Below are 13,319 nucleotides of genomic sequence, written 5' to 3'. Positions count from 1 at the left end.
ACAGCACCGGGGTCCATTTGCAGCCCTGCGTTTCCCCCCGCGCACAGCTCAGCCGGCGAGGCTGCGGCTGCGGGGCCGTGCCAGCCCGGCCCTTGCGATTGGGAATAGCGGCCTCTGGTTTTTAAGGAATGAACCGAAACTCCTTGTTTTGTTGTGATGACTTACTGCGAGAGATATTTGGGGAAACCAGTTTGTTGCATTTTCTTTCCGTGAGCCGTTTGGTGCTGCCACTGGAGCAGGGGAGCTTGGCGTTTAATTAAAACAGCCCGAGCAATCTGAATCACAGACTTGCATGTTTTTAAAATTGTAGCTGTTCCTGTTGTGCTGAGTCAAACTGGTTTGTCGGGATTAAGCGTCTCCGCCTGGGAGCCGCGCTGGGGGAAGGGTGCCGGGGCGGCCCTGGGGTCGGGATCCCCGATCCCGGCTGGCAGAGGCGGCAGGGTTGGTGCCAGCCAAGCCCCGAGGAGAGCCCCGGGAAAGGGGGACTGTCCCCACGGGCTGTGGTGAAGCCGGTGGCTGCTGTCGCCCCAGAGCTTCCCCCAGGGTCGAAGCTGTAATGCGTTGGTGTCACTTCTGGAACGGGCTTCTTCCCAGATGAAGCGTTTGGGGGACAGTGCAGATGGGGGTGCCCCTCCACAGCCAGGGAGCCCAGGCACAGCCCTGCACCCCTGATGATGGGCTGCCATCTTGAAAGCTCAGCAGCCTTATGCAGTGGCACTCCCACCTGGGTGGGACGGTCCTATTTGAACTCCTGTTTTGGTTTTTTGTTGCATTTTTTTTATTGTTGTTGTTGCTCAAAAACCAGCCTTGTGCTCAGGCTGGGGCGGGGCTGGTGGCAGGGCATCAGCCGTCCCCTCACAGAGCTGAGCCCCATGCAGGCTCCGTGGGGAGCCCAACAGGAGCCATTTTGTAGGGTGGCGGGCCCGGCTTGGCGCGCTTGACGAGGCCCCGGCCTCCCGCACATGGGCTTTGGTACCATCCAGCCCTCAGCACGGCCATGGAGGCCTTGTGGGGCCAAGCTTGGGAGCAGGGCTGCATCCCCTTCCTGTGGGACTGCTGTTTCCAGAGGGGCTGCGGCCCTCCCTGGCAGTTTCCCCTCAATGCCACCGAGCCGTCCAGCCTAAGCTCCCCGAGGCGGGAGGGAGCGAGCCCAGAGCTGGCTTCGCATGGCCGCCCCTCTGAAGAGGAAAGGGAGCCATCTTGGGAAGAGGCAGGAGCGCGGCAGCAGGGCCAAGCACTAGCCCCATGGCCATCCCCTGCACGCGTGCTGGCTGGGGGTCTGGGGCTGGGAGGGTGGGTTCCTGCGGTGGGGGTTGGGGGGGGTGTCTTTTTATTTTATTTTTGCCTGTCACTAAGATCCGTGCTGCCGGGCCCTGGTGTTTCTCACGCATGTGGCAGGAGCTGTTGACAAACACCTGTTTCCCAGCCCCCTCCCCAGGAATGCCCCGGGGGGCCCGGCGGGGGCTGCAGTGCCAGAAGGGGGTGCAGCAGGGACGCCCCCTCCCAGGGGAGCCCTCCGCCAGGGCTTTCCTGCCCTGCGGCAGCTGCGGGGGGGGGGGGATTGGGGCCTCTCTGTTCCTCTCCGAGGTGTGGCATCGCACAGGGCTGCTGAAACCCGTCTGTGTCCCTGGGAGGGGACACCGCCCCCCCGCCCCCCACAACCAGTCTTGCTCGTCCCTTGGGTGCTCAGCCGCCTGCCTGGCGAGGGCTGGGGTGCGGGAGGGACCCCGCGGGGCAGGGGGGTGCTCGGCAGGCGCGCACGCACACGCGGCGTGCTATCCAAGGCCTTTTTTTATTAATGAGAAAAATGTGCAGGGCTTGAACGATCGCCAGGAACAGATTTATTCTAGTTCCCCAGAAATTAAACTGAAATGAAGGAGCGAGTCAGCCCGGCCCGGCACCCCCTCCTGACTCTGTGCTTGTTTTAACTCTGGAAGAATCTGACTTTGGGGGTGGGGGAGCTGGGGAAGGGGGGGATATTTGGGTTTAAGCAGTTCCAGATGGGACTGGTGCTCGAGGAGAGCCGAGGAAGCGAGTGGAGAGCAGCGCGGAGATTTGGGTAACTGCCCCAGGCAGGAGAGAGGAGGGAGATCTTGGCAGAAACTCCCGCTCCGCGCTGCCGCGATGGGATGGAGCTTGGCAGCCAAGCCACCCTGTCTGTGGGGCGAACCTTTGGATGTGCAGCGAGTAACCTTTTTTGGGGAGGGGGTGGGGTGTTGGTGTTTTTTTTTAAATATCATTACTTCTTCCTTGGGCTCTTTCCAGAAGTACAACCTGGAAAAAAAACGGAGCTGGAGGGAGGAGAGGGGCCCTTTGGATCGCAGCCTGCCGTGAACAGTTGCCCTGCAGAGGCAGGCCTGCAGCACTGACCGTGTTCCCTTCCTTCCCCCTGGGGCTCTGGGGCTCTCCATCCAGCTCCATCCACCCACACCAGCCCGGCTTGGCCTGGTGGCCCCATGGGGACACCTGCCACATGAAGCCACGGCCACAGGGCAATGGGGCTGTGAAGGGAGGTGGCGGGAGCATCCCTATCATAGCAGGGACTAGAAACGAAGGCAGCTTTGCAGGCCAATTTGCTGCCTACATCCTGGTCAATGGCATTCGTGGCTTGAACAGGTCTGGCATCTCCTGATCAGATGAGTTATTTCTGTGGCAGTGGAAGGTGGCTGCATGGCCATTTCTGCTGGGGATGGCAACCTATAAATCTCTCTTGTCTGCTGGCCATAGAGCTCCTGCCTGCCCAGCATGGCTAATCGTGGTGTCCCCACGGTGGGGAGCTGCAGCAGGCAGCCCCTTCCCCTGGGCCAGGCAGGGACATGCCTGTCCCGAGAAGGCAGCAGTCCTTCCAAGGCCGGCAGCATGTCTGGCAGCAGGCAGGGCCAAGATGTTGTCTGTGGGGTCTTGTCCATTCCCCTTGCCTGCAGCCTAGAGAGCAAAAGCAGGTTTTCCCCCTGGTCAGGCTGAGGCAGGGAGCACCAGAGCACATTCACCACGTGGGCAGGGATGGCAGCTCTTCCCTGGCCAAGCTGACCCCGGCGTGGCGCACCGGGCTTTGACATCCGAAATCCCCGCAGTATTAATAGAACAGTAATTGCAGTGCAGGGCTGGACTCGGGCAGCTGGCTTGCGTCCTCTCCCAGCGTCAGTATGGCCTTTCTGCAGGACCAGGGCCTGGCAGCGGGACCTGGCAGGGCTCAGGCAGCAGGCTGCACGTGTCCTTGGCGTGCGATTGCAGGGCAGGAGCCTGCTGTCCTGCAAAAGCCCCAGGCTCCACGTACCATGCTTTGGAGGGGGGTGCATGCAGCGTGCATGCTGGCAGGCGCTGGAGCCTGGCTTGGCACGGCCCTGCTTGCAAAATGGCAGAAATCTGCCCTCCCTGGCTCGACCCAGTGCGTGACCGGGAGGAAACAAATGCCTGTCCCTCCCTGCATCCTAGGCGCTGCCACTTGATCTGCTTTTCGCAGAGCTGGCACCTGTCCTCTCTCACATGCTTCAGTCTGTCTCGCAGCCGTCAGGAAACAGCTCCTGGCGAAGAGCACGCGGCCGGAAAACCCTCTTCAGCCAGTTAGCAGCCGGCGGGTGGGCAACGGGGCAGGGCTGGATGGAGGGAGTGCTCCCGTCCCCCTCCATCCCGTGTGCCAGGCAGCTCCTGGCCATCTGGGAGCTGGATCTGGCCCATCCAGAAGGTGCAGGGCCTTGGGGTCAAACGGGGGGGACTGTGAGGGAGATGCATCCCGCCAGTGGCTCAGAGCCATGAGGCCGTCTGCCCACATGAGGTTGTTAGACCTTGGTGCAGATGTGGGATTGGGAAATGGAGGATGCATCCTTGGAGCATCCTTGGAATTGGCATCTCGGGCTCTACTGTGAGCTTACTCTGGTGCCAGCGGGGCTGGGACCGGCAATAGTACCAGGACCAGCCGGTGCTGCCCCTCTTTGGCCAGGCTCTCTGGGGTAGGGACTGCCTGCCCTTGTGCGTGCGTGGTGTGTACAAAGGGGCCTTAATCTCAGTTGGGGCCTCTGGGCCCTGCCATAATGCAGAAATAATGAGTCTATTATTAAGTGCCCACAGTACTTCTTCACTCCGGTGGCTCGCCTCCAGCAGCAGGCAGAACCTGCCCCGCTTGAAGTGGATGTGTCATCATTTGCCTCAGCAAATCCGATCCCCTTTGATGATGGGCCAAACGCCCTTGGCATGAAGGGCCACAGCTGTGATACAGGCCCCATTTTTTTTTTCCCTTCCCCTCCTCTCTTGCCTTTGTTCCCAGTTCCTTGGCAAGTTTTGGGCTCGCCTTGGACCAGGGGCAGGCGTGCGTTGGTGGCCACGGGTGGTCTGAGCCCCCGTATCCCTCTGGAGCGGGATGGGGCGGGGGGCCTGCTCCCACGGCGGCCCCGCGTCTCCCCCCTCGGCGCTGGGGAGCAGCAGGCGCCCTGCTCGGTGTGAGGACAGGTTCCCAGCGTGGGCGGCGATAGGGAGCGCTCCAGCCCTTCCCTTGGGCTGAACCGCACCGCCTGGCCTGCCCGGCCCGACAGCCAGGGAGGGCGAGGGTGGGACCCTGCGCAGCCCCCCGGCCTTGCACCGGACGCTTGGGCGGGTGGGTGTGCAGGAGGGGTCCCCGGGAGACACGGGATTCCCGGAGGAGGATGAGGGCATGTGGGCTGTGCAGCGTGCCGACGGTGCTGCCAGCCCTGTCCCTGCAGAGGGAGCTGGCAGACAGCAGCTGCCGGCACCTTTGCCAGGCTCCCGAACCCCACGCCTGGCACCTCCACCGTGGGTACCCCCGGCCCACCCTGCGTGCTGCCAGCCCTGCGGGTGCCCTGCCTGCTGCCTCCCTCCCCGGCTGCGGGCTTCCTCGTTGCTCTCCTGGCTCTCACCTGCATCAGGGAGAGCCTCCCCTCCCCACAGTGCAGCTGGGGCCTCGACAGGCTGCAGAGTGCCAAAACCTCCCAGCATGCCACCTCCCGTGCACCCGACAGCTCCGAAGCTGCCATCTGCAGGGTGCCCCATCCATGGAGCACGTGCTCTGCCTTGGGCTGAGCAGGGCAGGAGTGCTTTCCCCCTCGCAGGCAGCATGTGGAGTCCTTTGGCCTCAAAGCAGGGCCATCCGCTGCCCAGGAGGAGGACAGCCATGGGGTTTAGCTGGGGTCAGGGGCAGAAGGACCCTCCCAGAGGAGGAGGAATCTGGATGAGCGGCATGCTCCGGGAAAACGTGTTGCAGGGTCTCCCAGACCTGACGCGCGTGCAGGGCGCTCTGTGTGGCTCGGCTTTTGTGTACGGGAAACACTCGTCAGCGGGAAAAGTGCAACCTCAGGTTCTCTCCCACAGGCAGCTCATTGTTCCCAGATAAAGGACCTTACACCAAAGGCCCTTTGTGCCGCTGCTCAGAACGGTGCTGGGATTAATTGTACTGATAGGTGCTTGAATGGGGAGCGCGCAAGGCCACTCGATCCTGCCGTAATTATCTTCAAAACCGAGGAGGAAATTAAAATACGTGGGGAGATGCCCCTTTTGGTGGCTTTTTGACTAGCAGGCAGTCTCCAGGACTGAAAGTGCCTCCCTAAAGAAGCTGCCTTTCCTTCCGGACGAGTGTGGCATGGTGGCAAGGGGGAGAGACATCCAGCACCGCTGTGAGCAGCCACTATGGTGGAAGCCAAGCCATCCTGGGGCAAATGGCCCAGCCTTCGATGCTGTCTACCGGAGCCTGCCATGGGGCCACTCACTCCACATTGAGCTCCTGCAGACATGGTGCCATGGTGTGCATAGCTCCCGGAGAGCCTGGGCACGTCACAGAACAGGTTCCTCTGTTTGCAGGGAGGCTGTGTGGGTGTCTTTACTAACTTTCCTCTCTTGCCTTCTTTCAGGATGCTCTGGACTTGCACGAGCTGCCTTCTCCTTGTTAGGGCGAGGAGCTGGCGTCCTGTGTTGCCAGCGCATCCTGATAAAAGCTGGCAGTCCCCATGTTCAAAGGCAAGAGCGTTCAAATCAGAGCCGGTTGGTGGAGACGATTGAGTCTTCCCCAGCGGCTTCATCTTGAAAGAATTTTGATTTTCCCCCCCCCCTCCTTTTCTGGCTCAGCCATCACTGCCGCGCACGTCTGCCGCTCAGCAGTGCGAGACGGGCTCTCTGGGCCTCTTAGGGGGGGAGTTCAAACGTTTTCGCTGGCCTCAGACCATGCATACTGCATTCCTGAGCCCCTGCATGGGGAGGAAGAGGTCCCCAGCTCCAGATGGGTCCTCTCCAGGGCTTCAAACACCCAGTGAAATGCTGGGGACTGCAGAGGTGACAGGAGGGTTGCTGGCGGGAGACCCCTGGTCTTTGCACCTTGGGATGTGCTTGGGAGGAGATTTTTGCAGGGCAGGGAGGAGGCAGCCAGAGCAATGCTCACAGCCCTGTCCAAGGAATGAAGCTCTTTTCCTGTCCCAGGATCCTACTCTGCCATAGAAATCCTGTTTTTATATGGGGTTGACCATGGCCTGCTGCACTCACTGAGCGTAGCAAGGCTCCTGCTGCATCCCTTGCCTTTGTCCAGCTGAAGGTAAGTAGAGGACAACTCCTCAGACAGTGATAAAGCAAGCCTTAGGGTGACTTCCCCAAGCTGGCGAAATTGGGAGCCAATTTCCCTTTGACTAATGGGACCAGGCTCTCGCTGTGGCGTGCAGGATTGAGGTGGCTTTGACTCACTGCTCGGCCAGCCCTGACACCATTCACGTCCTTCCAGAGCACCTGCAAACCTGAACTGAGCCAGGAAGTGGCCGGTGCCACCTCTGAGCCCACCTCTGGTGCTGTGTACCAGAGGCAGAGAGCAGCTGGCTGCCGCTGGCTGAACAACTGAGACCCAGTGCTTGCCCATCTCCCCGGCCCTGGACGCTAGCATGTGCCCTTTTGGGGGGGGGGGGGGGGGCAGCACTTGGCGTGATCCAATGTTTTCTGAAGAAAGGACACGGGTTCTGTACCAGGCCACCATGAAATCTCTGAGGCAGTTTAAAGGGCAGAGAGTGGTTTCTGTGGCTCGGCTGCTGCCAGCTCAGCTCAGCATGCCGCCGCCAGCCCCAGGACCACGCAGCAGCCTGCGGGGCTGTCTGCCCGTGACCTTCGCAGTGGCAGGCTGCAAGGGGCTGGGGAGTTCTGCTGACCCTGCCTGGCCCCACTCACTCCCGCGGCTGCAGGAAACCTCTGCTGCCCTCCGTGCTCAGCCCACTTCCTTTAGCTGAGTTGCTCAGTGATTTTATTTTTATTTCTTCACCTGCCTGCTCTCTCTCTGTGATTTACATGCCTCTTGCACTAGTGGCTGGCTTGGCTCTGTCCAGTTTTTTCCCCTCCTCTGCTGGTCAGATGCTGCCAAACTAGGGTGCAGGCAGCAAGCCCCCTGTTTGAGCCGCATCTCTGCCCTGGGCTGGCACTTGGGGGGAAGGGCGATGCTGGAGGGGATGGCTGCCCATGTGCCCTGTCCTGGAGCCAGGCCAGCATTGCAAGGGCTGCCTGCGTGGGGCCTACTGGCCTTCAGAGGAGCTCCCACACACGCTGGGCAGGTCTGGGGAGCAAAGCTTGGTCAGGTCTGGCCCGGCTCTGCTGTGGCTGGCCATGGCATCCTTGTGCCACCCTGCACATGGGCACACCCTGCCACCCAGATCACCATCTCTTTGGCCTGACTCACCGCTACGGCTGCTCAGCCACACCGGTCCTGGCCCTGAGCACACAGGGCATCCCTTCCCCACTCCTCCCGCCAGGTCCAGCCCTGGTACAGTAACACCCACCCAGCTGCCTGCACTGGGAGCGCAGCCCTTTGCTGGCTGGACCCATGCGGGGTCTCTGTGCCGGGACTTGGCATCGCGGCACACTGTCAGCGCCGAGCACATGCTTGGCTCGGCTCCGCCGCCAGCACGGCGTGCCTGGGCCCTTGCGCAGCACCACTGTGCCCTTATTAGGGCAGCCAGCGCAGGGCCCGTCCCTCGGAGAGGTGCAGGCGGCCCTGCCCTGTGACCTGCTCCCCCATGGTCCCCAACTGGCTGCCTTCCCTGGGAGCCACCCCACGCAGGCGGCTGGGGAGGGCAGCGAGGTGTCAGGGAGGTCTTGTGGCTGTGTGGAGCCATGCTCAGGCCCCTGCTGGCGGTTAGTAGTTGATGCTGTGGGGGGAGGGGAGAGGGATGGCAGTTTGTTGCATCCCTTGGGTGGGCAGTGCTTTGGGACCAGGCAAAGGCTGCCCCATGGGTGCCCAGGCCGTGTCCTGCATGTCCTGCATCCTTGCCACGAGTTCCCCTGCTTTACCCGCTTGGTGGAGGGCTCCTGCCTTCTCTCCCTTTTTGCTGGATGCCTCTAGTTTGTGTTTTTGAGAAACAGTAAGTAGTCACTGTCCAATAACCACCTCTGTGCTCCTCCTGTTTGCAAGCAAGAGCTGGTGTCAGTTTGTCCTTCCTGTTGTAGGTGCTGTCCCCCGACCCCCTCCCGGCTGGGGAGCAGGCACCATGAGGGGTTTTCCTCACTTTGCCTCCAGTGCTGTGTCCATTGCCAGTGCACCAGCCCACGACAGGACTGTGTTTTCTCCATGCAAACAGCCTGGGCGAGAGGCAGGCTTGCCAGTTGGGCTGGGATCCTGGCAAACAGCAAAGCAGGTTGGAGAGCCTATGTATCCCCGAATGTGCTTGTTTATCTGCGCCCTGGTTGCACTCACATCCATGGGTGCTGGCTCGGGAGCTGCTGACAGGTCTCCCTGGGGTGGGACACAGGACGAAGGTGTTTACCTTCAGCTGGACTTCATCTGAAACCCCGCGATGTGTGATTGTTTCCTTCCTCCTCCATGCTTCCTCCCTGGTCAGGTCAACCTGTGGTTTTCCTGGGGTGGAAGGAAAGAAGCTGAATCTGCCTGTTGCTTCTGGGGCTGAGCCATGGTGTCCAGCACAGCTGAGCTGCCCCAACACGCCCTGTGCCCCAGCTGTCGAGAGCGAGTGGCTCCCAGCCCACTGCCAGTTCTGGTGGCTGGGGAGCCGTGGCTCCCTGCCCTGCATCTTGGCACTGGGTGGGCTGATGGACAGCCCCTGGGGAGCTGTGTGGGGTCTGGGATGGGGCCGTGCCTGCAGCTGGGGAGAGGGGGATGCCCTCAGCATTTCGGCATTTCAGGGCTGGTCCTGGGCCCTGCTCAGGGCAGGTGCTAAAGCCCCTCTGAGCACACAGGGTCTCCAGGGGGCTGTCACCCAGCTCTGGCATTTGCATCCCGCTTGCAGCAACCCCCCCCCTAAGGCAGGAGAGGGTCTGGAGGACCCCAGGGTGCCCACTTCTCTCCGGACAGCCAACAGGGCCATCCCTGGAGTGGGGGTCACCGAGCCACCAGCCCAAAGAGGGGCCATTAGCACCGGCCCGGGAGTGCGTCGTCGTTGAACTCCATCCTTGTGTTTCACTCCCACTTTTTGCGCGTGGTGCTTGTGCAGAGCTGTGCAGCTCTGCCCAGGATTAGCGACAGCTGCCTGCAATTGCAGCTCTTCCCAGACAAGCGTCTTGCTCCCCAAGGCTGGGGCTGGGGCTGTTTGGGGAATGCTGCCGGGGTGGTTTGTCTTGTAGTCTGCTCCAGGAATGTTGGCCAGACGGTCAAATTCTTCTCCCCTCTTGTAAAATGAGTGATGTGGGGCGTCTCTGGGAGAGCAGCCTGCCAGTCCCTCCTCCTCTGGATAAACCTGCCTGGCCCGCACCGCCCTGTCATGGGAACGGGCCCTTTCAACCCCAGCCACAGTAAATACGCACCCTGCCAAAGCAGAGGGGGAGGGCACGGATGGGGGTGCCCTGTCTCCCTCCTCTGGCACACCCCCCCCCACAGTGCTGGCTGGGAGGCATGGCTGGCTGCACTGGTGGCCAGGGATGGCAGCTTGTCCCTGTCCCCCCCTCACCACCTGGCCAGCTCCTCATCCTGCCGCTTCCCTGCTCTGACGCAGCTCTCCGGGGACGCCTTGCTCTTCCTGTTCTCCTGACAGGAGAAGAGAAATCTGGAGTCTGTCTGCGCCGCTCCCCCCTCCTCCCACCACGTCTCACCCCCCAAGTTGCTGTTTTCCACAGAAATGTCAGGCTTGGCTCTCCTCTCCCCCACTCCTCCTGTTTTTTTTCCCTCTAATCTTGGCCTTCGTCTCCAATTACTTCTTTCTCTCCTCCCTCTCTCTCCAGAGACCCTGATGGACACGAAGTGGGTGACCTCTGAGTTGGCATGGACGACTCATCCAGAGACAGGGGTAAGTCTGGAGCCAGCCCTGGTCTTAACCTCCAAAGGGCACAGCTGGCCCTGGCCCCATGGCAATCGGGGCTGCTTGCCAGTGCCTTTGCAGGGCTGGCTACATCTTCCCCATTCCCTCCCTTGCTTATCCTCACGCCTCATGAAACCATCTCCTCCTGACTGCACCAGCAGAGCGGGAGCACCGTGATCCCTCGCCTGGGTTGCTGTTAGTCGCCTTGATGACCAGGAGGGTTGGGACAGGTGGGGGTGCAGCTGTTGCTCTTACCTGTCGACTGTTGCCTGATCCCCCCTACCCCATGCTATTCGTGTTTTTTGTCTGTGGCACTCATCTCCTCAGCTGGGGGTCTAACCCACTCCCCTCTTGCTCACAGTGGGAAGAAGTCAGTGGTTACGATGAGGCCATGAACCCCATCCGCACATACCAGGTGTGCAACGTGCGGGAGGCCAACCAGAACAACTGGCTTCGCACCAAGTTCATCCAGCGCCAGGATGTCCAGCGCGTCTATGTGGAGCTGAAGTTCACCGTGCGGGACTGCAACAGCATCCCCAACATCCCCGGCTCTTGCAAAGAGACCTTCAACCTCTTCTATTATGAGTCGGATACGGATTCTGCCTCTGCAAACAGCCCTTTCTGGATGGAGAATCCCTATATCAAAGTGGATACAATTGCCCCAGACGAGAGCTTCTCCAAGCTGGAGTCTGGCCGCGTGAACACCAAGGTGCGCAGCTTTGGCCCTCTCTCCAAGAATGGCTTTTACCTGGCCTTCCAAGATCTGGGAGCCTGCATGTCCCTCATCTCCGTCCGGGCTTTCTACAAGAAATGCTCCAATACCATTGCTGGCTTTGCTATCTTCCCGGAGACTTTAACAGGGGCTGAGCCCACTTCTCTGGTCATTGCGCCAGGCACCTGCATCCCCAACGCAGTGGAGGTGTCTGTACCCCTGAAGCTGTACTGCAACGGTGACGGCGAGTGGATGGTACCTGTGGGAGCATGTACATGTGCCGCTGGGTATGAGCCGACCATGAAGGATACTCAGTGCCAAGGTATGTGTGTGGCAGAGTGACCGTGGCTCTTGTCCCCACAGACGCGTTGGTGCAGTGGAGGCGGTTTTGCGTTGAGCTCGGTCTGGTTTTGGAGGCTTGGAAACTGGGCAGGCTCCCTGAGGAGGGAGCAGGGTGGTATCTCAGAGGATTGGTCTGCAGTTTGACTCGGCATCTGGAAACCTTAAAGCCTTTGTGGTCCAGACTGGCACGGTGTCTGCTGTGACATGCTGGTTAGCAACTATCTGCTGGTGCTGTCCTCCATGGGATGCATCTCCTCACCAGGAGCCGCAGCTCAAGGCATGGCCCTCAGCAGGGATCTAGCACGTTTAAGCCCCTGAGTATTACCAATACTTCCCTCTCGCCCCTACTGCTGTGTCCCAGCATCCTCCCTCCTGCAGCGCTTGTAGCTGGGGCAAGTGATTGTTCCTGGCAAGCATGACTTCGCGCTGCTTGTGCAGCATCGTTTGGAAACCCCGGTGGTGAGCAGGGCCCTACTGTGCTGGCTGCGGGAGAAGCCACAGGGATGCGTGCTCCCCCTGCCAGCTCTGAGGGCTTGCAGCAGGGAGGGTGGGAAGCGGCACAAATGCAGGGGAGCCAGAGCCGAAGCTTCCCACTCCTGTCTGGAGGGGAGGAAGAGCATCCTGTACACAGAGATACTGAGGATGGAGAGCCACCCTGGGCAGCAGGGATAGCCCTGTGTGGGTCCGTAGCTACCATGCTCTCCCACGATAGCTTTGGTGTTGCTGTTTCACCCCAGGTTGGGTGTGTTGGTAAGGGAAAATCTGCCCAAATGGATTTCCTCTCCCTTGGGGTGATTTTGTCCTTGGGCGCAGTCTCTGGCACGCAGGACCCCTGCCCCGGGTGGCTGGGATTTAGGGCAGAAAGGCAGCTGCTCCCCTTGGCTGGAGGCATTGCACAGGGAGTGGGATGCCGGCTGGGCCCCCAGCACTGGCTGCCTCGTGCTTGCTGATGACGGGATGCTTGGCGCCGGCCCTTTGCTCTTGGCAGGGCGATGCAATTTGGGACGGCCCGTGACATGGGGCTCGGGCCAGGCTGGCCTCTCCGTTGGCTTTGGGAGCAGTGTAGCTGTCAGCTGTGCCGCTGCGGCTGGTCGGGAGGAGCTCAGCCTCCACAGGCTGCAGCTCTGCTGGGGGAGCAGAACCTCCAGCACCGTTGGTGCCAGCACAGCCCCGACTTAAGTGCCCAGCCCCCTGCATCAGTCTTGTGAGCAGCCAGCCTGGCTTCTCCTGAGGCAGATGGACACCAGTGCCAGGCATCCATTGCTGGGTAGAAGAGCCCACACTTAAAAAGTGTGCACTGGGGTCCATACTCCTGGGAGTTGGTTTCCTTCTTGCTTGGACTGGGAGATCTTAGATTGTGCAGGGTGTTTGATTTTTCCTGACAGAGAGTGAGGTTTGGGCACGAGGCAACAGTTTCCAGCCAGCACCCGGGCTGTGCCAAGCAGAGGCATCATCCCAAGGCAGCACCGAGGGGTCCTCAGGTCTGGCTCAGGGCATCGTTGCAGCCCAGGGTGAGGTCCCCTCTCCGCATCCCCTCCGCTGGGCAGACACCCACGTGGCGGCTCTCGCAGTGCCTTTGATTTTCACCCCGAAGCCTCAGCTTCTTCCCCAGCGTGCCGGGAAGCCACACTGAGCTGTGGGCACGTCTCCATCCGGCAGCCTGCCCTCTTGCTGGGCAGAAGCGGCAGTGTCCTCACGTTTCTCTGGGAAAGTTGCGCTGCGCTTGTAGGGTCATATTTTCCGCCATATGATCGTGTGTTTTAAGTGGGAACAGCTGAAGAAGGGCTGGGAGAAGCCAGAGCCACAGCTCCCTTTTCTGCTCTCGGCTGGATGTTCCCTTACACCATTTCGGCAGCCCGGCACTGCTGAGTGTGGGGAGCGATGTGGATGTGGCCCCGGGGAGGTGGGGGTTTCAGCGCTTTCACCCCGGGGAGCCCGCCGAGGCTTCACCACACGGGTGAGGAGCGCTCCGGAGTGCCAGATGGCATTTTAATAAATAACAATACCCAGTTACTGCTTAGATGGGATAAGCCCTGTTGTAAATC

The 13,319-nt window shown here is 60.8% G+C and overlaps 1 protein-coding gene across 2 annotated transcripts in view; it reads left to right on the top strand.

Annotated features, from left to right (window-relative positions):
* EPHB3 (EPH receptor B3) overlaps positions 1–13,319 on the top strand; it is a 28,254-nt gene that overhangs the window by 3,556 nt on the left and 11,379 nt on the right. For both annotated transcript variants that reach the window (XM_055817406.1, XM_055817405.1), the window contains exons 2-3: positions 10,144–10,208; positions 10,582–11,254. In XM_055817406.1, coding sequence (XP_055673381.1) covers positions 10,144–10,208; positions 10,582–11,254 — 738 coding nt within the window. The remainder of the gene's footprint in view (positions 1–10,143; positions 10,209–10,581; positions 11,255–13,319) is intronic.

Source organism: Falco peregrinus, chromosome 12 (assembly GCF_023634155.1).
Source record: "Falco peregrinus isolate bFalPer1 chromosome 12, bFalPer1.pri, whole genome shotgun sequence".
NCBI lineage: Eukaryota > Metazoa > Chordata > Aves > Falconiformes > Falconidae > Falco > Falco peregrinus.
The sequence above is the reverse complement of the archived record's forward strand: the minus strand, read 5'-3'. Positions and strand labels throughout refer to the sequence as shown.